The sequence below is a fragment of the Pristis pectinata genome, chromosome 17 (genome assembly GCF_009764475.1).
Source record: "Pristis pectinata isolate sPriPec2 chromosome 17, sPriPec2.1.pri, whole genome shotgun sequence".
Lineage (NCBI taxonomy): Eukaryota > Metazoa > Chordata > Chondrichthyes > Rhinopristiformes > Pristidae > Pristis > Pristis pectinata.
The window spans coordinates 24,658,138-24,684,902 of record NC_067421.1 but is presented as its reverse complement, the minus strand read 5'-3'; the positions used below and the strand labels follow the sequence as shown (position 1 = coordinate 24,684,902).

General features: G+C 37.3%; 1 protein-coding gene across 16 annotated transcripts in view; it reads right to left on the bottom strand.

Moving 5' to 3' along the window:
- Positions 1 to 26,765, bottom strand: part of LOC127579657 (lysine-specific demethylase 2B) — a 196,989-nt gene that overhangs the window by 21,801 nt on the left and 148,423 nt on the right. For 11 of the 16 annotated variants that reach the window (XM_052032594.1, XM_052032599.1, XM_052032595.1 and 8 more), the window contains 5 exons: positions 19,314 to 19,538; positions 14,248 to 14,391; positions 12,330 to 12,416; positions 1,395 to 1,667; positions 819 to 860 (listed from right to left, as the gene is read on the bottom strand). In XM_052032594.1, the coding sequence (XP_051888554.1) occupies positions 819 to 860; positions 1,395 to 1,667; positions 12,330 to 12,416; positions 14,248 to 14,391; positions 19,314 to 19,538 (771 nt within the window). The remainder of the gene's footprint in view (positions 1 to 818; positions 861 to 1,394; positions 1,668 to 12,329; positions 12,417 to 14,247; positions 14,392 to 19,313; positions 19,539 to 26,765) is intronic. The other 5 variants (XM_052032587.1, XM_052032588.1, XM_052032590.1 and 2 more) reach the window with 5 other exon arrangements.

Below are 26,765 nucleotides of genomic sequence, written 5' to 3'. Positions count from 1 at the left end.
GTATCAAGTAACTCTTTAACTAGTAACTAGAAAGGATCATTATATCTTATATCACAGATAGAGGCTGTTTGCTCCATCATGCTAATGTCAGTGCTTTGAAAGAAGTACCCAATTAATCCCATTTACTATCTCTTTCCCATCATGGCCTGTAATTTCTTTTCCCCTTAATGTCTAGTTCCTTTAAAAAGTTGAATCTGATTCCACACTTTTTTGGGCAGGACGTTGTTCATTAAAATAATTAATCTACCCACCCATCCCCGCCCTCCAGGGTGCTTTCGCTAATTATCTCAAATATTTTCCCCTTGTTGATGAACTATGTTGCCCATCTATTCTTTCAAAATTATTCATAATTTTGAGTAACTCCGCCAAATCTTTCATTAGTCTTTCCTACTTAAGGAGAAATACACTAACTTCTCGTCTTAACATATCCAAAATCCTCCATTGCTAAGGATAAAACTACATCTATTGAGGGGGTTAAATTGTAAAAGAAAATCCACCAGTAGTAATACTTGGCTATCAAAATATCCAAATCCCACAACCAGAAGCTTATTTATCCACCAGATTAATTCCTCACAACCAGACATACTCATGGCCACCTTCTAGGACTTCCTTTATTGGATTTGGTGGAACGGACTTAAGAGATTCCTATCCATTATACTGAACATTAATCTACTCTAAGCTCCAGCCAGGACTGGGCAATGCCATGACATGCCAATTTTTAATGTCTCAAAACGAATTAGTTCATTAGAAAAAATTCAAACTTGAGAAAACAGATGTTGCTGCAGTGGTCAAAGGTTTTAAAATATAAACATAAATACCTTTCTCCTTAACAGCTTTTCTTCCCTTCCAATCTTAAACTGCTACAAAAGAACACAGAGTCATCTTCAAGAAATGTTGACAAGAAATATGTACTAAAGTACCCTTCCAAAAAATATACCCTTTGTTTATTTCAGATCTCCACACTTCAACTGTTTCTGTAAGTCAAGAGTGAAATGCTGCCCTGCTAATGTCACTGAACAAGTGCTGTCCACATGATGTGGTTATTCTACAGTGACTACTTAATGACAGCTGTTACTAAATTCATAATTATAGAGTTCACCGAATATTTAGTAAAACAGCAATTAAAAATCAGAGCCCATTTGCTAATGTTATTTTACAATTAAATTGTTTAAAGTAGAATGGCTATTGTTTTTAAAGAACAGATATATATGTATATATAGCAGTTTTGGATCCAATTGAAAAATTAATCACTGCACTATTCATTGAAAAGTTTTAAGCATTTTGAAAATTTTGTTTGATTACTTTTCAACAAATCTGTGTACTATGTAATAATGGAACATTAAACACTTGAGAGAAATTTGTTTCATTACAATTGTTGAATTCTTATGTTGCACCTTTTTTCTGACAACTGACTCTGATGATCTATCAACGATTCGTCGCTTCCGCATCACAAGCCCATCCTCAGATTTCCTCCTGGGAGCAGAGTCATCGGATTGTTTCTTGGAAAGTTCCTCTGATTTCCGTTTGGAATTTTCCTCTCGGTCACCCTTTTTCTTGACTGTTTCCATGTTGTCCTTGTGCTCTTTGTTCTGTCTCTGCTCTTTTAGTAGCGAACCTGGGAGGTTGGAGGCATACTTAAATCCTGGCCCTCTTTTCTGCTTATAGACCAGAAGAAAAAAAACAGATACAACTTTATACCTCTTGTACTTCAGCATAATTATAACGTTAATTGTCTTATTCCACCTACATGCAAATCATAATTAAATGCCAAACTACCCTATATTATCTTTGCTTTTATATAAACACACACATATATAAATATACCATATTACAGATATCTGAAGAATACGCTGCAAAAGAAAACAGAAGCTGCAGTCCACATTAGAACCAATGATAAAGAACAGAAAATGTTTAAATCCTGCACTTTGTGGGGATTATTGAGATTTTAAGGGCAGATCCTTGAAGGTAGATATCTCTGGATTATATGGAGTGCTATGTGTGAATGAACACAGGAGCAGTAAAACAAAGTAGGTTAACACGTGGCTGGAGAAATGATGCACCAGCCTAGGGTTTCAAATTCAAGTGGGGAGAGAGGGGTCTGTACAAGTTGAATGTTGGATGATGATGGAAAGGGAAATAAAGGAAACCAGACTGTTTAACAAAATAGTTGCATGTTAATATTTCTAGACACATCTTCTTCATGAAGAAGATAGAGAAAGGTAATAAAGAATTGGAGGCAGCATAAGTCACAGACCCCCTTAGGTAAATGAAATGGAATTGAATGATGTCTTCCAGGACAACATATAAATCTACTTATTGAGATGTAAAGAACTATGGAGAAACTATTATGCTGTTGAGTGTATAATAAGCAATGTCAAAAAGTGGGGAAAAAGTCAGCAACAAATTTTCAAGCAAATTTTAAAAAGATACAGGAATCTTTATGTGATTATAGGAAAGTTTTCTTGTAGTAGATTATTAAAAATAACATGGTGGAATTCCTGAGGTGTACAAGAATATCCCCTTGTGCTGAAACTTCCAGTCCACAAGTTGGAAACAGTGCTGATCTAGTACTAGAAAAAGCAGTGAAGCAAGCAGATGTTTTAGTGGGGGAGCACCTAAGAAACAATGATCACAATGTCATTAGGTATAGAGTGGTTGAGGAGGACAAGGAAAAATGAGTGTGAAAATGTGCAAGTCCAATGTGCTGAAAGGGAATCTGACCCAAAGGACTGGAATTAAAAATTGGCAGGTAAAACTGTAATCGGGCAATGGCAGACCTTCACGGAAAAGATTCTTTGGTTAAAACTAGAAATATTCCCATTAGGTGAATGGAAGAGCATTCCAAAATTGAGATGAAAAGATGAATAAGCAAATTAAAATACAACAGAAAGGAGCATAAGTGTCAAGCTTCCTATATGATAAGGATCCTAGCTGAATGTAGGAAGTACAAAAGAGAACTGGAAAAGGAAATTAAAAAGGCCTGCAGTACATGAGAAAATAACTTTTAACATAAGGGAATGGAAAGATCTTCCCTCAGCAAAAATAATAAAAAAGGAAAAGGTGGGGGCAATAAAATATTCAGATAGCATTTGTGGAGAGAGGGAAATAGAGTTAATGTTTCAGGATGATGACCCTTTCTCAGAAATGTGAAAAGCTGTAAACCGTATAGAAAGGGTGGGTGGTGAGGGGATGGGGACAAAATAGAAGATCTGCAGTATGTTGGTGATGAGGCAAGATTGAATGACACAAGTAGTGAGGCTTTGGTTGAATGAGTGCTGTCGTCAGGTGAATAACACAATGTATATTTGGGGGAGGTGTAAACAGGAGATGGTGAATGAAATCCAAAATTACCCCAAGGGGATTGGGAAAATTTTATGCTGGAAATGTGAGATAAAAAGCTAGAATGGTTGATTATCTGAATTTGTTACACCCTCCACGTTGATTTAACATGTCAAGTTGAAAGACAAGATTTTGATCCTAAAGTTCATATTTTCTTTGGAACAGTGTAGGAGGCCAAAGAAAGGGAGGTCAGAGTGAGAGTGGGATGAAGAATTAAAGTGACGGGCAATTGAGAGCACAGGGCTGCCCTTGTAGGTTGAATGGGGGTATTCTGGAAAGCAGTCATCCTTTCCCCGGCGTCAGCACTGATAATGCTGTGAGGACTTCAGTGGCAGGGTGCGGCTGAAATATGAAATAAACACTTTGCACCCATATTTACAAAATACGAGGAACTGTAAGGTTCATTACAAAAAGGTAAATGCAGAGTAATTAAAAGTTTGGCAGTATTGAAAGTAATTGCTCAGTCCAGGGATTGCTAAGGGAAGAAAGAATGGAGTTAACAGTTGTTTTGACTATATTCTTTGAACCCTTAGGAAAAAAAAGACAAAAGCAAGATTAGGCCATTCTGCACCAATCATGTGCCACCATTTAACAAGATCATGGTTGATCTTTTACCTCAAACACCACTTCCCTGCTCTTTGCTCAGATCTCCTTATTCCTTTAATATCTAGAAATCTATTGATCTCTGGTTTGAATGCTATCAGTGACTGAATAGCCATAAGCCTCTAGGTTGAAAATTCTGAGTGAAGACATTTTAATCCTAAATGCCCTATCCTTAGATTCCTCTAGTAGGGGAAAACATCCTCCCCACATCTGTCCTGTTAAGTCTAAGAATTCTGCACATTTCACAATGGTCTTGAACTGAAATCCACTAGAACAAAGACCAACATGCCACAAGTCTTCTTGCGCTCAATCAAGCCTGCACGTCATGCAGTCCCCATGGCCACACTTGCTTCTGTGGCCTTGTGGGATGGATTCAGCTTCCACCTCATTAGTGCAGGAGTCCCATGAAGCAGAATTATCCAAGAACATCAACCAGGCCTCACACAGATCCTTCAGAGGTCCTGCACCTCCCATACCTCAAATCACCCTGATGGTCTTTTGAAATTAAAACTTAAAATATTAGAGATACTCAACAGGTCCAACAGCAACAGAGAGAAAAATAAAAGTAATGCTTAAGCTTGATGACCTTCCATCTGATGAATTGGTGCCATCAAAGGTCTTCTCAATTGTTTAAAAATACTCAATGATAAGAAATATAAAAATGGTTGACATGCTCTTAAATGATTTCTAAAAAAAAGTTAAAATTTAAATTCCCATTGTCAAAACTGGGAGAAAAAGAAAACAAACTAGTATCAAGTTTTGGTTGGGGAAGGAATAGACAGGGCACGAGGAATATCTGTGGTAAGGCAAAGCCAGATTTGCCCTGGGTTAAGCTGTAGATGAGGTCATCTATTTGATACGTCAATGAGGACAGTTTGGGAGTGAGAACATGATCCTTTGTTCATAAATATTATGAAATGAAGGAAATTAGAGTGAGAATACAGGTCAGGGAATGCAGGACTTTGAAATGCAGGGAATGTAGGAAATACCCAGCAGGTCAGGCCATGTTAATGGTGAGTGTAGCTGAGCCAATATCACGGATGAATGATCTGGGCTGCTCTGATACTGGGTGTGAAAGTAACCTGTAGTTGTAATGTTCGATATCAAGTCTAGAAGGTTGCAACATGCAGATGAAGTGTTGTTCTTCAAGCTTACACTGGGCCTTATTATAACAGAGTGGGAAGCCACAGACAGATGGGTCACAGTGGGAATAAGATGGAGAACTGTAAGAATTGCAGTGGCAGATGACACCCCTGCAGAGTGAATGCAGGTGCTCAACGAAGCAGTCACCCAATTTGTGTTTGGTGTCTCTTATGTAGAAGGGACCCGTCTGCAAAGATCACAGTTGCACTATTCTGAAATATTAACTTGGCTTCTCTTTCCACAGATGCTGCCTGACCTGCTGACTGTTTCCAGTATATTCTGATTTTATTTAAGCTGTGATGGTGATGTTGCATTGATAATTTGGCTGACCATCTCATAAGACCAGTTTTCCATCAAAAGAACATCTCATTCCCACTCTCTCTACTCATTTCTTTCCCATAATTTAGCCAATTTGGAAAGGTATGGAGTAAACAGAACGTATTTCCCCAACTCCTGTTCCATGCCACATGGTGGCACTGTATAAATGGGTTACCTTTCCTCTCAAAGATATTATTTTGACCAACAGAGCCTGCAAGGAAAGAAAGGAGAAAAGGGAACCCTAAAAAGAAATCTATTATAAACTCTTCAATATAACACTTTTAAAATCTGCATTAGATGTTCAAATGCTTAAAAATTGTCAAATTATTCAGAAAATAATCTGTTGAACATGGCCTAATAAAATCTCAAGTGCACTCATTGACAATGAGTACAGTATGCACCCATAGACTATATCAGACATCAATTATAGAGCAAATAACCACATTACAGAGTGCATTTTTTTGTTTTTTTTACACCAGAACTGAAATTTAATTATAATCTATATCAAGGTCAAATTTATTAACATGTCAACAATCCTTTACACAATAATCTATTTTGTTAAGCATTGTTAACATGTACATTTACAACTTGTGAGCATAATGCTTTTAAAATAATTACTACAAAAAAATGCACCAATTACCAAATTAGTGAAATTGAGACTTTCAAATACGTCAGTTGGTTTGTTGGACCTCATCAACATCATTAAATTATTAGGTTAAAATGAGACCGTATCAAATGATCAGTAAACTTAAAACAGAATAAAGTCACAGAACTCTACTCCAGAGTCTGAAAAAACACATGGCATTTATAAAGTACTATATTTTACATCTAGTGACTTGTTTGTAAACTAATGTTTTCAGAACTTTTTGTTTTAAATAAACAATACCTACCAAAACAAAAATCAAAAGTATTTGTAAAACTCCAACTTGGAAATAATCCAAGGAAAAATAAAATCACCAGATTCCAACATCAGATTTTTAGTTCAATGATCTTTGTTTCTGTAATTATCTTTTCATTGAAAAATATCAGCATATTCTATTTTGTTAGCAAAATAATATTTCACAGCATCTTGCATGATGACAAAAACGGAAATCTGATAGTGTTGTAAATATACAAAATAATCATTTTAACATGCTATTCAGGAATCAAGCAAAAATAAAAGTAATCAAATGCCAGCCTCTGGCTGTTGAACTGTAAAGAGACATCTGGTCAAATGACAACATGGTTAGTGACTACAAATGTGTCCTTGCAAAATAATTATTAAAGTGCTAGACACTGCTCAGAAGTAAATGTTGTTGCTACCATTGAAGCATGTTTGAGCACTGAAGCTGAATGTATTCCAGCTATAAACTAATTAGACATTGTTTATTATCTGTTCAGTTCATTAACTCATTTAAACTTTCAGAATACCCACACCTTTCCCCGGTTCACTTGTTTGTGTGTTACTTACTCACTGATGCAATAAGAAGCCATGAAATAGCTGAAGGCACCTTCACTTAGCAATCTCTGCGATTATGGATTCTCACAACACATGGGAAAATGACTGGGTTGAATCTAAGAACTGAATCAGTCCTTGCTGACCTGATTAATCTTTTGGCAGCTGGACCAAAATTAGCCTTACCAGTGATCTCTGGAAAGGTCACCAGTTTGATCTTTTGGTTAAAAGGTGCAGAAAGAGTGGTCTCCGGAGGGGTAAACAAAACGACTGTTCAAGGGAAAGAAAATTGGTTCTTACATTGGGCTAATAACCATAATTCAAAATTTACTTCCTAGTTTTTTAAAATTAAGGATTAGGTGCCTACAAATTCACCAAGTTAACAATCCTATGAATAAAGGCACATTGAAACCTTCACACAGATATTCTTTCCACAACAATGAAAGGCATTTATCCTGTACTTCTTATCCAAACTATACATGCAAATATATGAACTGAAGCATATCTGATTCACTATTTATTCTGATGAACTTTTGTTCCATTGTACAAGCTGCCTTTCACTGTAACCTATGTATGCAAATTGTCCTAATCTGTAACTTGATGGCCAGATCTGAGGGGAATGCTTTTTAGTATGGAGTCACAGCACAGAAACTGGACCTTTTGGCCCATCTTGTTGAAGCCAATCTACACAAATAACATTTGCCTGCATTAGGCCCATATCCTTTCTGCATCTTTCCTATATAACTACCTGTCAAAGTACCTTTTAAACATCATTAATGTATCTGGTTCTACCACCTCTTCTGACAGCTTGTTCCAGATAATCACCACTAGGTTTGAAAAATTTACCCCTCAGAACTCCTTTAAATTTCTCCCCTCTCACCTTAAACCTGTGCCCTCGAATTCTTGATTCCCCTGCCCTGGAAAAAGACTATCTATCCTACCTATGCCCCTCAATTTTATAAACCTCTGTAAAGTTACCCCTCAGCTTCCCACATTCCAGTGAGAATAAACCCAACTTATCCAATCTCTCATAACTACAGTCCTCCATCCGAGGCAATGACCTGGCAAATCTCTTGTGCACTCTTTCTATTGCTACACCTTTCCAGTAGTGTGGTGACCAGAACTGAACACAATATTCCAGGTGTGGTGTGACTGTTTTCTACAGCTGCAACACAACTTCCTGGTTCCTATATTCAATGCCTCAGCCTGTGAAGGTAAGCATACAAAATGCCTTTTCCCTGCCCTATCCACCTGTGTCACCATTTTCAGCAAGCTGTGGACTCGCAACCCAAGGTCCCTTTGTAAAGTTAAATTCTGATAGGACATGAAGAGAAAATAACAGGAACCTTAGGAGTCTTAAAGCACAAAGTCAAAAGGGGAGGAAAACCTCACACTTGTCAGGATTAATACATTCCATCTGTCACTGCCCACCCTACTTCCCAGCTGATCTATGCCCCTCTGTATCCTTAGACAACCTTCTTTGCTATCTACAACTCCACCATTTTCATGTTGTCTGCAAACTTACTAATCAGACCACCTACATTCTCATTTATTTTTATATATATATAAATAAGTGTATATATATTTGTCTCAGCACTTATCCCTGCAGTACATCACGTGTTATAGACTTCCAGAAAGAAAAATACCCATCCCTCTGCCTCCTATCAACATGCCTCAGATCCCTTATACCTTAACCTTCTGGACCAGCCTACTGTGCGGGACCTTGACAAAAGCCTTACTGAAGTCCATGTAAACCACATCTAACACTCTGCCTTCACGAATTTTCTTAGTTACCTTCTCAAAAAGAATTAATCAAATTTGTGAGACATGATCTCTACTACACCAAACCATGCTGTCTCCCCCAATCAGTCCCTGCCTATCCAAGTGAACACAAATCCTGTCCCTCAGATTCTTCTCCAACAACTTCCCTACCTATCGTAAACCTCACCAGCCTGAAATACTCAGACTTCTCCCTACTGCCCTTTTGAACTGAAGGACAGCATTAGTACCTCATCCGTAGCTGATGAAAATCTCCATCAGAGCCCCAGCAATCTCCTCCTTTCTTCCCATAGCATCCTGGGATAGATTCCATCAGGGCCTGGGGATTTATCCACACTAACGTACAACAATATTTCTAACACTTCCTCTTTCCTGAAATGGACATACTCCAGTATATCAGCGCACCCTCCCTTGACTCTTCAGCCTTTACATTCTTTTCCCTGTTGAATACTGCTGAGAAGTATTCATTTAGGACCTTGCTCATATCTCCTAGCTCCACACATAGATGACCACTTTTATCCCTGAGAAGGCCAACACTTTCCTTAGCTACCCTCTTACTTCTAATACACTTATAAAAGGTTTTAAGATTCTCCTTAATCTCCTACTTGCCAAGGGCATTTCATGGCCCCTTTTTGCCCTACTTATTTCTTTCTTAATTTTTCTCATTTATCCTCTATAAACCTCAAAAGGATTCAGTTGATACCAATTGCCTACACCTGACATACACTTCCTTCTTATCCCTGATCAAATCTTCAATAGCCTCTGCTAACCAAGGTTCCCTGAACCTACCTTCTTTGCTTCTTCCACTTTCAGGGATTGCTGACTCTAAACTCTTAGCACCTCACCTTTGAATACTTTCTACATCAGATGTAGTTTTCCCCTCTAGCAGCTGCTCCCAATCTCATAGACTGATCCCTCCAGGATAACATCCGAATATTGCTGTAATATTCTCCCTGATCAGCAGTGCAACATCCCATCCCCTTTTACACACCTCCTTGCAATGCAGTTTAAGCCCTCCAGCCCTCTCATGCTTCCTCTTCTGTTTCAGCCTGCTCTTCCCAATGATACAGAAACCTGAAGCATGCCCTGCTACACCAGCTCTTTAGCTACCTCTTCATCTGTCTCATCTTCCTATTTCTTTCTATCAACAGAAAAGCACTGATAAGATATAAACATCATATTTTTAGACACATTGACTAGCAAGGAAATTACACTATCAAAAGTCAGCAGTAGTTCATATAAAGCTCATTATAATGAACTTGTTTCTACCAGTTAGTCAGTCTCTGATGCACATTCCCAATTTCATGATCCCATAAGCACATTATTATCATATTGCAAGGCACATGTTGAATACCTTTCTGAAGTTAAGGAAACTGATAGTATTGAAAAGAAGAGAATCACTGAACACAGTCCAAAAGGACGATAATATCCCGTACTATTGGAATAAAACTTGATTTATTTGGTCACTAAAATAACATGGCCCTGATTAAAGGAATTAATAGCTCTGTGTATTATTATTTTCACAGAACGATTAATGGAATCCCTAAGATTCCAGTAAAAAAAAACAAAATTCCTCATATAGTAAGCTGGAAAGTATAATTATATTTCTACTGCAAACCCAGGTCAAAGATATCAACTGGGCCATAACAATAAATTTGTTGCCCCGATCTCCATTCCAAAAAATCTAATTACATTTAAAGCTCCATATTGCTCATTAATTAAAATCCCAACTATAGATCTATCCTTTTCAAAAATATTTACCTCCTTAACCTTTTAAGTTAATTTGACATGCACTACCCTGAAATATAGAGGCCGTTTCCATCCTTCTGGCAGTAAACCTATCAGCCCACAGCACTGTTAGGCATATCCCATGTCTTGTTTCATGGAAAATTAATAATTTCCATTCACTTCAACATAATGCAATTCATTCGCTGTTCTGTATTTGATAATATCAGTTACATTTTGATACAAGTGATCGCAGAGACACGTAACAGAAGACGTCCATCTATGGTGGATTAACCATAATTAGGTTAAACTCTTTTGAATGGAACCATACACCACATCCATTATATGCTACAAAATGCAGAGCAGCAAAGTCCAAGTGTAAGCTAACCAATCAGCAGGTCTGTTCATATGCCGTATCTGTTAGGCATCTAACTATACGGCCAAATTGAAAACTGTCAGCTCAACATATGGGAATAGTGCCACACGCAGGATTCCATAACGTATTATGACACCAATATAAACGTCATCAGGATGCATAATCACAATCAGCACAAAAAGCACTAAGAACATCATAAAAGGGTAAATACTATCTAATGTAAATAAGAACAAACTACAACTATACATGGATGGAATTAACCACACTTTGTCATAGCATTTTAAAGACAAATTGTTGAGTGTCTGAACCACAATGCTGAATTTGACTGAGGATATCCTCACTCGAGGAGTAGAACACAGTTAATTAAGACTCTTTTAGGAGTTAATCTTGGAAACATAAGAAAAATCTCAAAAAAAGTATGAAACCTTGTCAAAAAATTTAGGATGCAATTTCTCTCATAATGATGCATATAGTATTGGACTAAGTCACTAAGATGCAATCAAGTTCCAGGTCCAATACTGGGCTGAATTCTATAAGTTGCAAAGATTTGGGGACTTGTAGATGAAAATGGAATCAACCTTTGCTCCCATCATTGCCTTTAAGCTACTGATGCCTGCTGCAATTTCACAACAGCGGGGAAAAATGGCTCGGAGAGTTTATAAACAGTGGGAACAAAGGTCCGGAGAATTTAAAAGGAGTAGGATCAGAGACTCAGTGAATTGAAAAAGAGTGTAAGCTGAGGCTTGGAGAACTTAAAAAACCCTTTAATAGTGTGCGGGACTATTGAGAATAAAATGTGAGTAGGAAATGTATCTAGCTGCAACCAGTGGTTAACTGCATTACCATATGGATTCGTTGTAGAGTATCCACAATCCTATCACGTACCTGGATAGTGCATTTAGGGACATGATCATACTACAGGTAAAGAATTCACAAGCAGGAAAGGAATGAGTAAATGCCAGGCATAGTAAAAGACATCAGATAGTTCAGTAATCCCCAGTTGCCATCACCCCTCTAATAAATATACTGCTTTCGATACTATTAGAGGAGATGGCTGCTGCTGCCTCTTCTGATAAGCAAAGTTCATGGAACTCAGATGTGCAGGAGGGGAGTTAAAAAGAATGGAAGGGTTATATTGATAGGGGATTCAACTGTAAGGGAAACAGAGGCATTTCTGCAATTGCAAGTGAGACTTCAAGAGGGCTTTTCGCCACCCTGGTGACAGGATCAAGGATTTCTCAGACTTGCATTCTAGAGGGGTAGGGTGAGCACCCTGTTGCTGTGATGCACATCAGTACCAATGGCATAGGTGAAAAGAAGGATGAACCTCAATTAGCTGAATATAAAAAAATTAGGAAGTTGATGAAAAAGGTAGGATCTCAAAAATATAGGGTTAATAACCTCAGTATTACTGCCAATACCACATGCTAGGAAGATATTGAATTTGGTTGATCAGATATGATCACGTTGAATGGCAGAGCAGTCTCTAAGGGTCAAATGGCCTACTTCTACTTTCTATGTTTCCAAGTGTACAAGGTCAGATTAGACTTGACTACAATGATTCTCTCACAATACAAGACAAGCCAGAAAGAAAACTCTAGTTAAACTTACTTTCCCTGTTTTACCCTCATGGTTGCACTTTGGACATTCCCAGCAGTTTGGCAACTCTTCATTAACAACTCCATCTCCATCCTGTAGCTAACAAGCACAGGAAATATATCCATTAAAATCAATAATTCTTTACAACACAAAGTGGCAGAATTATATTTTGACTAAAACAAAGAAAACAACTGATAAATAATTCTGTATAAATTTCATCATATAACGGCAACACAATCTGATTATTAACAGGTTTGGTATACATGAAAAAAACAGGTCAGAGCACTGCATTTCAAACCGCATAGCTTTAAAATCATGAATCATGGCCCCCAGCCAACTCACATGGTACTGCACGTGTCCCCAGTTTCAAGAAGCACGGTGAAAGGGGTATAAGTACAGATAATTTTAAACCTTAAAACACGCACTAACTTTAAAAAAAGGATTAAAATGGTGGCCAATTGACAATGGTGGGATTGCAGGAGCCATACAATTTTGAAAATCATAATAATACTTTGTGATCAAGAAAATAATATTGCTACAGCATGATTGTTTAAAGTAATGAAAAACTGAGTGGGAGTTTATATAGCTGTACCTGTTGCCTTATGGTCAAAGCTACAATGTTGAAATATGAGCTTAAACAGCAACTCTGAACTGGTGAAAATTAAAAAGATATTGTACATAGTATCTGGAATTTCTCTATTTGACATATAGAAAACAAGTGTGTTTCACAGACAAAATGAGTGTTTCAATTCACAAATGATTTGATACATGAAACTCATTACAGAACGCCTCTCATCAGTGCCTTTAACTGATTTGTTTTGGATTAATTTCTTTTGGGGTGGAATCCAAGTATCAACATCATAGTTTCAGATCATCTTCCTTAGATCCAATCCAGAATACCCATAGAGCAATGAAGAATCTCCAAATCTCAGTTCAAAGCCTTAAACACGAGATGCACTTAAATCTGAATAGAATAATTTATCAGTTTCCCCAAAAATATAATGGTAACCGGTATTTGGACATCAAATTTTTTTTTTAAAATGTACCTCTACAGTCATGTATGCATGTAATATGTTAGTAGTAGTTTTAAGACCATAAGATATAGGAGCAGAATTAGGTCATTCAGCCCATCAAGTCTGCTCCACCATTCGATCATGGCTTTTATTTTAAAACCCCATTCTCCCACCTTCATCCGTAACCCGTAACCCCTTACCAATCAAGAACCTCTCTCTGTCTTAAATACACTAAATGACTTGGTCTCCACAGCCCTCTGTGGCTACAAATTCCAGATTCACCACTCTCTGGCTGAAGAAATTCCTCCTCATCTCAGTTTTAAAGGGCTGTCCCTTTATTCTGACACTGTCCCCTTGGATCCTAGACTCTCTTACTAATGGAAACATCCTCTCTGCATTCACTCTATCCAGACCTTTCAGTATTTGGTATTTTAATAAAGTCGAAGAGATTTTATTTAACTGTTAATCTCTCTATAACTGGATGTCATGATTAAAAAACATAAATATTTAATTACGCAGTCATAAATGGGCCCACATCTAGACTCTGCTTTAAATTAACCTAACATAAGAAAATGGAATTCTTTTTCCTTCCTCATGACTAGGCAAAACATTGTGATCTATTTCAACATTCAATGTGCTTTATAAATGCAAATTGTTCATTAGTTGCAGGCTAATTACTAATAAAATGCCTACTAATGATTGAAATACCAGTAAAAGCTTAATTTTATATTTAAAGTATCTGTGGACTTCTATTTAACACTGAAATCCTCGATTATTTTTGAGGCACTTTCTTCCAATTTCCTTTTAAATGTAATTGACAGTCTGATGGAATTCATTATCCAAATTATATATGAAAATTATCCAGCAAAAGGATTATGAGGTGAGTGGGGGAAAAAAATTACCTTTGACTGTTTTACCTTTAAGCAGCCAGGATGCACAATTTCATTACAAATTGAGCATTCCATCAGCATGAAATTGAATTTTGCCTCCTCTTCTTCCACAGTGTCCTCTTTTCCTGCTTCTCCACAGATAAGACAGACCGCTGTGTGTGGCAGGACTGGCTGCAGAGAAAGAGATACTCAGTAGTTTAAAAACCTTGTTTGTGATACATGCCATCAAGACCAACAACAATTATTCCCAGTCCACTTTAGTACCATCTCTGTAGTTCCATACTCCATTATTCTGGATAAGTATCCCTAACACAATATGTTTTTTTTAAATAGCTCTTCTCCAATCCTTTAACCTTAAATGAAAGTCAAGAAAACTGCAGATGCTCTAAATCTGAAGTAAAACAGAAACCCTTCATCAGAACCTTAAGCTCACTTTCACTCCAAGGTACTTTTAAAAATCTCCCTGGTAATTTTATTTCCTACACTGTACATCTATCTTGCTGATTTTCCCCTACTTACATTTCCTGGCAAGTATTTTGTCTTTAATTTGTCTGACTGAATGATAGAGACAAACCTTTGTGCAAAACTCTCATCTAGATGGACAGATAATTCTTGTGGTTCTCAACCGCTCTGCACACTCAATTCTAAATAAGGTTCAAGAAGCTATAAAAATACATATAGGTCTTCATCATCTTGGCTAGGATTGCTTCTAAGTTTGTTGCTATTGCCATTCCATTCTACCACATCTCTTGTATTTTCCAATGTTCATTCATTCCCTATTATGAACTCATTGAACTTAAAATTCCTGTTCTTGCTTGCAAATCTCTCCACAGCTTCTTGCCAATCTACCCTGCCACCTTGTATAGCCCTTTGTGCTAGCTCTGCAGTAATACCTTTCTCCACTCTAATATCAATACCAAAGTTTTCAGTAACTTGAGCTCTCCATCCCATCATTTTGCTAACTTTAAAACCCAACTTTTAACTTATTTGGTTGACAATAATGTAGTCACTTATTCAATTTTTCAATTATTCATGCCCTTCTGTCTTACTGTGTTAAAGGCAGTTTGTTGTAAGAAAGCAGGAGATAGCTCTTCTGAAAATGAAGATAAAACAAAGGAGCCTTTATTTTGCCTTTGCTTTATCTTCATTTTGTTACTGCAAAAAAATTCAATGCATTAGAACTTGTCTCAATAAAAAGAATGCTCTCAATGACAAACACTCAGTAAAGTTTCACCAGGATTACTTAATGTTGCTGGTCAGTCTACACCACAGAGAATATTTATAGCAAATAAATATTTATCCAGAGTATTTAAACAATATCAAACATCAAATTACAGAACCCTTTAAGCTGTGCTTTAATTACTGAATGCTGCGTAACATTTTCAAATTAAGTGACATTAGCAATGTTTATGATAGTTACGTATTTAATTTTTTTATATATTGAGCAAATATTGCAGAACAGTAATGCAATGAAGGCATACAATGATTAATTTACCCCATTCAACCACAAATTCTTGTTCACTGAACACTATTTAACACTTAGATTAAACAATTAGAGATTTGTTGAATTGGATAGACTTCCTGGCTTTGTTGTTAACAGAGTCGGTAAATGCATGAAAGCATAGCAAATACAAATTAAGATAAACACACATGTTCCAATGTGAATTTGGAGCAGAGGGAACTTGGAATTAAACATGAATGCATCTGGTTGACCTCGTGCATTTTTTTTGGCTTACCCAATTTCACGTTCATAGGGAATTCTGGGCCAACAATAGAACTATTGACAATGGTTCAGTTTTGTAAGAAAGTGCACAGAGGCAAATGTTAAGAGTGCCGGCTACGATTTAAATAAATTAATCATTTATTAGTGTCTGGAACAATAATACACATGCATGTTGACTGTTGCAAAAAATCTCTTTTCAGACACTACTTTGTAACTGCTCCTGCAGGATGTGAAAGAAAGAATGATCCCTTCCAAGTACTTTACCCAGAGGAGAGCTTTATGTATAAGGCACTGAGTTAAAACTGTTGATTGTTACTATTGAAAGAATCCTAAATTCAATATAACTTGGAAAAATTGTGAAATTGCCCACTCTGGTACACTAAAACAAACAGCAGAGTATTTTTTTAAAATGGTGACAGATAAGGAAATGTCGATGTCAGAAGGGACCTTGGTGTTCTTCTACAAAAATTATTGAAAGTTAACATGCAGCTGCAACACTTCTCTGTGAGGGGGTTTGAGTAGAGCAGTAAATGAATCATACTGCAATTATATAGGGCCTTGGGGTGACCACACCGAAAGCATTGCATATAGTTTTGGCCTCATTATCTAAAGGATACACTTGCCATAGAGAAAGTGCAACAAAGATTCACTAAACTTGGGATGGTCAATTTGCCATATGAGAGAGAATGAGTAGATTAGACTAAAATTCTTACAGGGTTCAACAGGCTGGATGCAGGAAGAAGAGTTCCCTGGTTAATGAGTCAAGAATTGGGAGTAGGCCACTTAGGTTTGAGATGAAGAGAAATGTCTTCACTCAGAAGGATCGTGAATCTTTGTAATTCTCAGCCACAGGGGACTGTGGATGCTCATTTGTTGAATTCATTCAAAAGAGAGTTTGATGGATTTCTGGATATTATAAGAACTAGGGAATATCAGGATAGTGTAGAAAAATGCTGTTGAGGTAGATCAGCTATAATCATGATAGTTGGAGGAGCAAGCGAGCAAGGCCAGATGGCTTACTCCTGTTGCTAATTCTCATGTCTTGTTTTTATTCCATGTAATGTAAATAAATAACCAGTATAAATGAGCAGTTAGGGTGGGAATTAATGACACACAATAGAAATTCCAAATCACATTATATTTTCTTTTAATTGCAATTTCTTGTGATGAATACAGCCACCACTTGGTCCATAGTGTTTGTTTTCCTTTTTAAGGACCATCCAATTAGTCCTACTCAATTACTTTTACCTATAGCCCCGCAAATGTTTCTATGATTATGCTTCAATTACAGGGCAAACATTTTCTCAAGTGGCTTAGATACTAACATTGCCCAAAACATTTATTCAGCTTGAAATCCAACTGATCAGATATTTTATAGACATTTTAAAATTGGTTTGCTGATGCATGAAAGATGCACGAAAGCAATTTTCAGGTTGCTCAAATTTCTCCAAATCATTGAAAATACATTAAAATGTGTTGTCATATTTGTGGAGGGAGGCAGGGAAAGTGGAAGATTATTTTAACTATTCTCACCACCTTACACTATACAGTTTTAAAGGGCCTAGAAATAGGAATTTAATATAGGAGAGTGGGAGAAAAAGGAGAGAGTGGAAAAGTAACCAGTGACAAATGTAAGGCAAAGTCTAGAGATGATGCAAATTTAATATTCATTTATTTGTAACAATGTTTTTGCAATGTACTTTCTGACAAAGTTGCAATGATTTATGCAAACTGTCCCAGGTTCTCTCATTATACAGGAAAAGGTATTACTAATGACCTCAATGTCCCTTGGATAGGGTGAATGATGGAATGCATGTTAGCTTGGGATATCTCTCGTGATCATTATTGATAGGTGCATGTTGGAAATGCGTGAACAATGGATGAAAGGGCGACTTAGCTCTATGCAATGCCTGTTAAGGGATGAATAACCTGTTAATCGAAGTAGGCTCACGCATGGGGAAGACTAGCTTGGGTGTGGTAACCAAAGGCCAATGAAAGTGTATGCAGGTAGATTAGAATTAAAAATGGAAGATTTAAAAGCACATTAAAATTAATGGATTATAGGACTCCTTGGAGATGTTGGTTTGTTAAATTTGCCAAGGATTAAATAGCTGGCCTTTTTGACGCTATTGACAAAATTGAGTTTAATTATTATGCAAATTAATAAAGAATTTTTAATGCCATTCAAACAACTAATGTTACAAGTTCATTCAACTGTGGAGTGAGTGTTTGCAGTCAGAAATAGCTGTATCACAGCAGAACAATTGCTACATCTGCAGGCACCAATATTTTCTTTCTTCCTCAATAATGTTTTGAATTCTCAAGTGGATTTGTATATACACCTTAAGCAATTATTTAATATAACTTCATTCATTTTTAAAATTTTAATTTTAAGATGGATAATTGTTTCCCGGCAAAACTGCCAGACAAAACCTACATGTGACATAAATGTTAATTGCTATTTATCAGCTCACACTTGAATGTTGTGGACACTAACTGCTCCAATTTACAACTGAAGGTAGGGCCTTAGACACTGCACTGAAAGATCACCTGGAGTGATGTTCTGAAGCAGAGATGATTGAGCCCCACCTACCACAATCACCTTCCTCTGGAAAACCCTGACCTTCACTTTATCAGAAATATTCCCTTTGTTCAACCCATGCCTCCCCCAACCACTCTGTACTTAAAACTAACTTGTTTTTCCTCATTACCAGTTCCAATAAAGAGTCTTCGACCTGTAACTTTCTCTCTGTTTCTCATTCCACAGACACTGCCCAACTTGCTGAGTGTTTCCAGCAGTCTTTAATTCATTCTTCTAACATCAGCAGTTTTTTTTTTGACATTCAGCATCAAAAGTTAGTATTTGCTTTCTCTAATGACATTCTGCATAAACGTGGACCTGATAACTGGTCAGAGTATTAAAAAATGCCTATGCATGCTAACGCTGGCTGTTTTTCCTTAAAAAGTGAAATTAAGAACATCCAACCATTTGTAAATTGGCTCAACTGACATTTGACATGCCTAATTCCCAACTTTTAGTTAATTGAGTGGATTATGAAGCAGTTATAATACCTGTAATTCCACTGTGTTCAGGTATGTTTTGATACTTTTAAACTCAGTTATGCCAAATCTGATCTGAAATCAAATGCTCATGTTTTAATTTGACCAAGGCGTGCAATATTCCTGGATGTCCTCAAACGTGCTCAACGTGGCCTTTTAGCTAAAAGTGGCTAAAGGTTATTAATCCATTTTGGTGTAGCAGAAATTGTAAGAAAATTCCAAGTTCAAAGGGTTCCCATCACTTTTTACATTTATCAACCTTTAACATATACATAGTAGATGGGAAAATGTCACCCTTTTTGTGACTTACTGCAATGCACTGTCTCATGATACAGGATTGTTTCATTCTCCCTGGTCCTCCAAACTTCTTCATATCCTTGCAGAAATGGCATTTGCCACATTCGGTTCTTAAACATGCCTCGCACTTCCGACATCTTGTTCTCCTCCTACGTGCTCCAGCTGTAGCTCTGTTAGCAGCAAGCTTCACAGCTGCAGAGGTTCCAAGCTTTCCTTTTGGTCGCCCTACTGTCCTATGCTGTAAATAATCAAAACAAATCTCAATTAGCTCTGTTTGTTCAAATCTTATTGCTCTATTTTCTAGGCTTATAAAGCAGAACTACAGAAATTCATTGTTTTGCCAGGTTGGAGGATGTTTGTGAAGGGAGGGCAAAGCTTAGGGAATTGCTTCGGCAGTTGTACAGAAAGGAGGCATGGAGAAGGAACATTCTTTGAGAACAAGTGAAGTAAATTGAAGGTGCCGCTAAAACAGAAATGAAATGTTTGGAGAAGTGAAAAAAAAATGAAGATGGGAGGATAGGCCTCTGCAACATCTTCAGAATATAGTTGGCAATAGGTTATCTGGCACTCTCCAAGGGCAATTACTTACTGACATGACAGCACCCGACTGACCGAACACCTAGAAACTTGTGCAACCTAAATACTTTGACATAAAGCAAAGGTACAGCAAAATTTCTTTGGTACTTCACCTGGCAAAGATTTCAGCAATTGATTTCTGAACTACGAGGTTGCTCCTCCAGTGGGAAAATCATGGCAAGTAATCTCAGACCCAGGAATCACAGTACTGAATTACAAGTAGTATCAATTGCTCATGAGAGTGTGAGCACATAAGATGCATTTGAAGCATTTTTCCTTTTCCCCAATACTCTCTTGATAAACACGGTGCTAATATTCTAAATGTACAAGTGACCAGGAAGTAAATAGTTAACTGTATCAGACCTTAAATATGTCCCTTTCCCCTTGGAATTCCTCCCTTCCCTTGAAGTTACTTAAAATTAAAAGCAAGAAAGGTGAAAAAAAGTTGATTTCATATTTTTTATTCTTTGACAAGTAACTTCAAAAAACTCATTATATGAGTAGCAAGAACAAATCAATTGTTTCATATGCATGAGGACTGTGGCACTCAATATGCATGCCTATCATTAGCTAGAAACTATACAACATTGTATATTTCCTGTCGATCACAACACACTTCCTATGTCAAATCTATTCACTTGCAATTTCCTGCCAAATTTCTTGCAGCTAAATGAGATGCAGCTTGCAGCTTGGAGCTGTTTCTAGGTCAAAGAGGCACAAGAGGGAGAGCTGAATGCAGCCAGCCTTCATAAGGTAGCTGCCCCATGCCCGCAAACAATGTTACCAATGTATGGATGATGAAGATGACAGATCCAGGGATAAATCCATACAAGGCTTTATATGTACCAGAAAACAACCCATTTATCGGGATGTGTGGATGCTTTCAATTGAGTAGAAATGGAGCCATGTCAGGGCAGCCCACTAGATGTGGGCAATAAAATTGCATCTAAGACAGAGATTAACAAACTCAAGCATATTTTATGAGCAGTCATTTTTTTCTTTAAGCAGCCCATTCATAAATGTGTATTTAACTTGTGTCTGCTTTGGTACTTCTTTCCTATGTGACTCTTTTCCCTTCCCCTCCCCACTGCCCCACCACCTCACTCTTTCCCCTTCTTCTACACTCGTCACGATGTACACCCTGAAGGAGGAGTCTTTTACTGCTACCCAATTCTTTCCTTGTGTTCAGAGAAATTTATTAGAAATTTCCATCATTCACCTAAAAGGGCACCCTAATCAATTCAAATACATCCATCAATATATCAGTTCTGGATATTTTTAACAGGAGAGCCAATCTAAATCAAAAGGATGCAGGTTTTTAAAAGTGCTACTCCAGCCACTTTAGCACAAGATCTAGGCTAATACCAGTTTAGTAACAAAAAATGAAAATGCTAGAAATATTCAGCAGATCAGGCACCATTTGTGGGGAGATAAACAGGATTCATGTTTCAGGTCAATGACCTTTTACACAAATATGAAAAATGGGAAAACAAGCATTTTTCAAACAAAACCACCATAGAAATCATCCTATCCAGATGCATCACAGCTTGGTATGGCAACTGCTCTGCCTAAGACTGCAAGAAATTGTAGAAAGTTGTGAACACAGCCCAGTCTATGAAAACCAGCCTCCCCTCCATCGGAGTTTGGCTTGGTTGAAATAGTGCAAGAGGACAAAGAACACAGCTTAGATTGAGAGTGGGATGGTGTACTGAAGTGACAGGCAACTGAAGGCTCTTGGTCTCCCTTGCTGATTGAATGAAGATATCCTGCAAAACAGTCATTCAGTCCGCATCTGGCTTCTTGCATCTGTTTTAATGATTTCTCCAGTATGATCCCTTTCCCTTCTTCTCCTACCTATTTCTCAAGATGTACATCCTAAAGACCAACAAGCCAACATTACAAGTTTTAGATTTTTAACTTTTCTTTTAAGTAAAGTTATTTCTAAAATACAAACCACACCCACTCCCAGCTCTTTCCTTCAGAATTCTTTGCCAACGTCCAAGTCTTTTCCAGCCATCCCAGATATATTATTGCACAGCCCCGTGTCCTGCACCACCACCCAATTTTTTCCTCATGCTCAGAGTGAATTCATTGCCAATATCAGAGCAACAATCTTTCAAATAATTTTTCAAACCAAGGACCCCTCTATCCTCTCAGATGGATGTCAAGTTCCCAAGACCCTACCTAAAGAAGAGATGTCTCCCAAGCCAACATTTAACCAATTAAGAAAAAATTTGGTGATTGTCACATTACTTTTTGAAAGACAATGCTGTGCTTAAGTTGGCAGGCACACTTCCCTGATCAAAACGGTGACTACTTTACAAGTACTTTATTGGCTGCAAAGTGCATTGAGACATGCTGATGTCATGAAAAAGCAGGACATAAATGGATGTTTTTTTTAAATGTCAATCAATCTGCCTGCAGTGGGATTTTATACTCCTATCATGTGGTTTCACTGAAATGAAAAGATATGCTTTAAGTATAAAAAGATGTATTGAAATTTAATTCAAATACAACTATAAAATAACAGATAAATGTGTGAAACGTCTACACCCAGTTTATTTTCTAACAGGTTTCCACTTTTCTGTATGCCTGAATAGATCACATCCCCTAATAAGAGTATATATTAATTGCCTTAAAATGAGCAGATTGCATCAAAGAGCAACTTAGCATGCAAAGATCAAACTGGCCACAGACCCAAACTACCAATATTCAGCCACATGCAAAGCCAACCAATAAGATTTATTTAAATAAATAATTTGGCAAAATCTCAGTTTTGTACAGCACAGAAACGGGCCCTTTGTTCACCATCCACGCCAACCTTTTTCACCATCTACGTTGACAGAACCACAGGAGACCGATCCACCAAATGTTTCTTTGCTAGGGCAATGCAAAATAAATATTACCCAAACCTTCCCCCATTGCCTTATACCTTAGTCCACTTCATACATTTATCTGATTATACCTTAAACAGATGCACTGGTCTCTGCCTCAGGTACTCCATGACAAAAATGAAGTTGCTGGAGCAAGAAATTTAAGTCACTGAGCAGCTTTTTTTTCTAAAATGGGGCATCCAAAACTATAATCAATATGCCATTTTGTGGCCTCAATAATAGTTTGTACCAATTCACCATTACTTCTTTTCTCTTACACTAATTGACTACAACATACAGAAGCCTAAATACTTGTGGCTTCCATTTAATTCATCTATCTGTGCTTATTTCTCAAGATCTCACCCAATTTGCCCACATACGACTTCAGATAAACTGTTCTACAATTACCCATTCATCCTTCTTTAGCTTATCATCCCATTTCACAACCTCTATATATGAGGAATGAAAAATTGTCATTAAAGCCTAAGCTCCCCCTTTCCATTCCTTTTTATTCCCTTAGCATATTTTCAGAGCCTGGTGATTTCTCAATCTTGTGCCCTGCTAATTTTTGTCACCCAAAATTAGTATATTTTGGAATTAAATCAATTAATTGCTCAAAACTCAAGCACACTAGGGTTTTCAATTCCACCAATTTAAGTCAAAAAAAGTGCAAAACATTCACTATTTCTATTAACACTGATTCTCGATTAAACAATATTTAATGCAAACAGTTACATTTAGTACCTTTAATGCAGCAAAGCATCATAGAGAACTAAACCGGAGCAAATTTTATACCAAGCTTCACAGGAGCTATTAGAACAGGCAATGCCAGAGACTCAGGTTCAATTGTGACCTCAGGTGCTGTCTGTTGGAGTTTGCACATGGATTTCCCTGGGCGTCTAGTTTCCTCCCACATCCCAAAAACACGTGGGTTGGTAGGTTAACTGGCCACTAATAAATTGTCCTGAGTACGTAGATGAGTGGTAAAACCTGAGGGGAGTTGGTGAGAATGTGGGGATAATAAAAAACAGGATCATTGTAGGATCAGTGCAAACGGGTGGTAGATGGTCAACATGAACTTGGTGGGCTGAATGATCTGTTTCCATGTTGCATTGCTCTGGAACTCTGAGGTAAATAAAGAACAAAAGCTTGTTCTCAGTTACGTTTCGAGCAACATCTTAAAGACAGACTGAGAGAGGGGGCTCGGGCAGATGGTGGGAACAGAAAAAGACTGAGACACAAAGAGGGAAAGAAGAGACAGTAAAAGAGACAGACAGACAGAGATTAGGGAGAGAATTTGAAAGGTTAGGTTGAGAGCAACTGAAGTCTGTGCCACCAGTGGTGGAGCACAAGACCCGAAAAGGTGCCACTCAGAGATTACAGGAATTTGTCAGGCTTGGCAAAGTTATGCATCAGGAGAGGGACAAATCCACTGAGGGATTTGAAAATGGGGATGAAATTTTGAATATGTAAGACCGGGAGCCAAAGATTTAGGAATACATTTGTTTTGTGATGTAACTAATATTTCAAAACTTTCTGCAACTGATCTCTTAACCAATTTGCAACTTTAATCAATGTCCATATTTCTCATTATAGTAGTTTGTTCTTTCAAATGAGATAAGCTTTCTGGGATCAGTCTTCCTGGCACCTGTATCAACGGCAGTCAACCAGTCAAAAAAAATCCTGATATACATCTTAGAACTGCCTTACACAGTGATAAATTTGCATCCTTTCGCCTTGCCTTTATTTTATTCAGGGGTTGCTTTGTCTCATTAACTATTCAAATATATTTTTTTTTAATGTTGAGATTTAGCCATTGAGGCTCAAGAATACAGACTTTTCTAAGCTCTTTTCAAAGGTCAGGTGCTCTCAGGGAGTTGGAAGGGTCAAATGGTTGAAGAACTGGTACTATTTGTATGTGAGGTGAAGAAACGGTCATTTAATTTCAAGTCCACTTTTGCATATAGTCACAGACAAGGTTTGATCATTTTTCCAAAGAGAGAATATTCTTGTAAATTTTATGAAGATGAATGGAGATAAAATGGTCCAGTAACTGAGAATGACTCACAGAGAAACATAGAAATTTCTATGAGAAACCCATGAGAAGGATGAAGATCCAAGTGCAACACCCTAACATCAGAATGAAAAAGCCAGATTAAAAACTGCAAATTACTGCCTCCTGGATCAAACAATAAGGGTGTTGGTGCTTCTTGTGAGTTAGCCCACCTTTTTGGGGGAAATTGGTTAAAAAAAGACTCATTAGAAAGCAGTCATATTTGTACACATTATTTATATACACGTTCTTCCGTTGGTTCACACAACTTAAAATCCTTAGTCTCCTTGAATCTTATACTGTTTAAAAATCAATATTAATTTGATTATTAATTACTGGCAAATTTCAAGCAATACTTTCATTGTAGATACTGAACAATTCTTTGGATCTTAAAAATATTATGAAATGTATTACACATAAACGCATCTCTAATATTCAATAGATCTCCAGTATGAACATAAAACAGCTAAAAATATCCAAAATCTGAATGCTCATGCATTTTGGATTCCTGCTAAAAGTTTCTGGATCATGATTTTCCATGTGCATATTTGAGTAAATAAATTGCATAGGAAGCACAGTATTACATATAATTTATATAAAAATACACTGGGTATATAAAACACAAAATGACAAAAATCAGTCATCTTTAAATCTGAATATCTATGTAATTCGAATAGTGGTTCTAAGATCTTCCACTGTAATGCTAACTACAAACAACAATGCAAGGGATTTCTGTATTAGATACTGCTAATATAGTAAACAATATACAGGATAAAGGTATTCGTAGTGCATAACATTACTACACAAATTCTACACAAAGATTTTTAAAAACTCCCCTTAAGCCGTTGAAACTTTATTGAGGATTGTTTCACAAACAATTGCTTTTGATTGTGATCTTCCTGAAGTTTAAATTCTGTATCAATCTCAAAGTTCTTAAATAGCCAATAGCGGATGCCAATCAACAATCATTACCTAATCGAATCCTGACTGTAGATGGCAACTCAATATTTGTACTTTCCAAAAAGATCACAGTTGAAACAGAAGATACCCTTGCCTAATTTTGTCTCCTTTAGTCTGAGTGGGTAAAGGAATGTGTAGCATCCTGCCATTGTCTAAGACGAGATCTACAGATTTAGCACCAACAAGGAGGTAGAGTAATACAGCATGGAAACAGCCCTTTCAGCCCACCAAGCCTGGTCCAACCTTTAAGCACCCACTTACACCATTTTAATCTTCCCACATTCCCATCAACTCTCCCTAGATTCTATCACTCACTTACATACTAGGGGCAATTTAGTGGTCCATTAACCTAGCAACCTGCACGGCTTTGGGATATGAAGCACCCAGAGGATAAAGATGTAGTCACGGGAAAAACATAAAAGCTCCAATAGCTTAAAGCAGTGGAAGTTAGGGCTGAATCCAGGTCATTAAAGCTGTAAACAGAAATAGCAAAGGAACATCTCTACGGCTCTATTACTCAATCAATAAACTAAGAAGCTACCAACCATCTCCACAAGCTGAGCCATCAGGGTACGTGATGCACATTTCTAAAAACTACAGCCAGAACTGTAAAAAAAATCCAGATTGTTGAACCTGCCTTGCAGCCACATTCAACAGCATAGAAGTAGGTGCAACTGAACAACGGTGGAGAAAGACACCAGAATTTTAGAATTCAGAGATCTCAGAAAATTGTAGGGCTGAAGGAAATTAATTAACTAGAAAGGGTGGGGGTGAAACCATGGAGAGAATTGAAAACAACGATGAGAATTTAAAAAGAACAGACAATGCTGGAGGCAGCCAATACAAATAGGTGCACAGAACACAGGGATGAAAATGAATTGATGCATGTTCAAATGAGCTAAAGTTCAAGGGCAGTGGAAGTTGACAGACTCACCAGGAAGTCGTACTCAAGCCGTGATGTCATAAAGCCTTGGATAAAGATTGTACTAGCAGATGAGCTGAG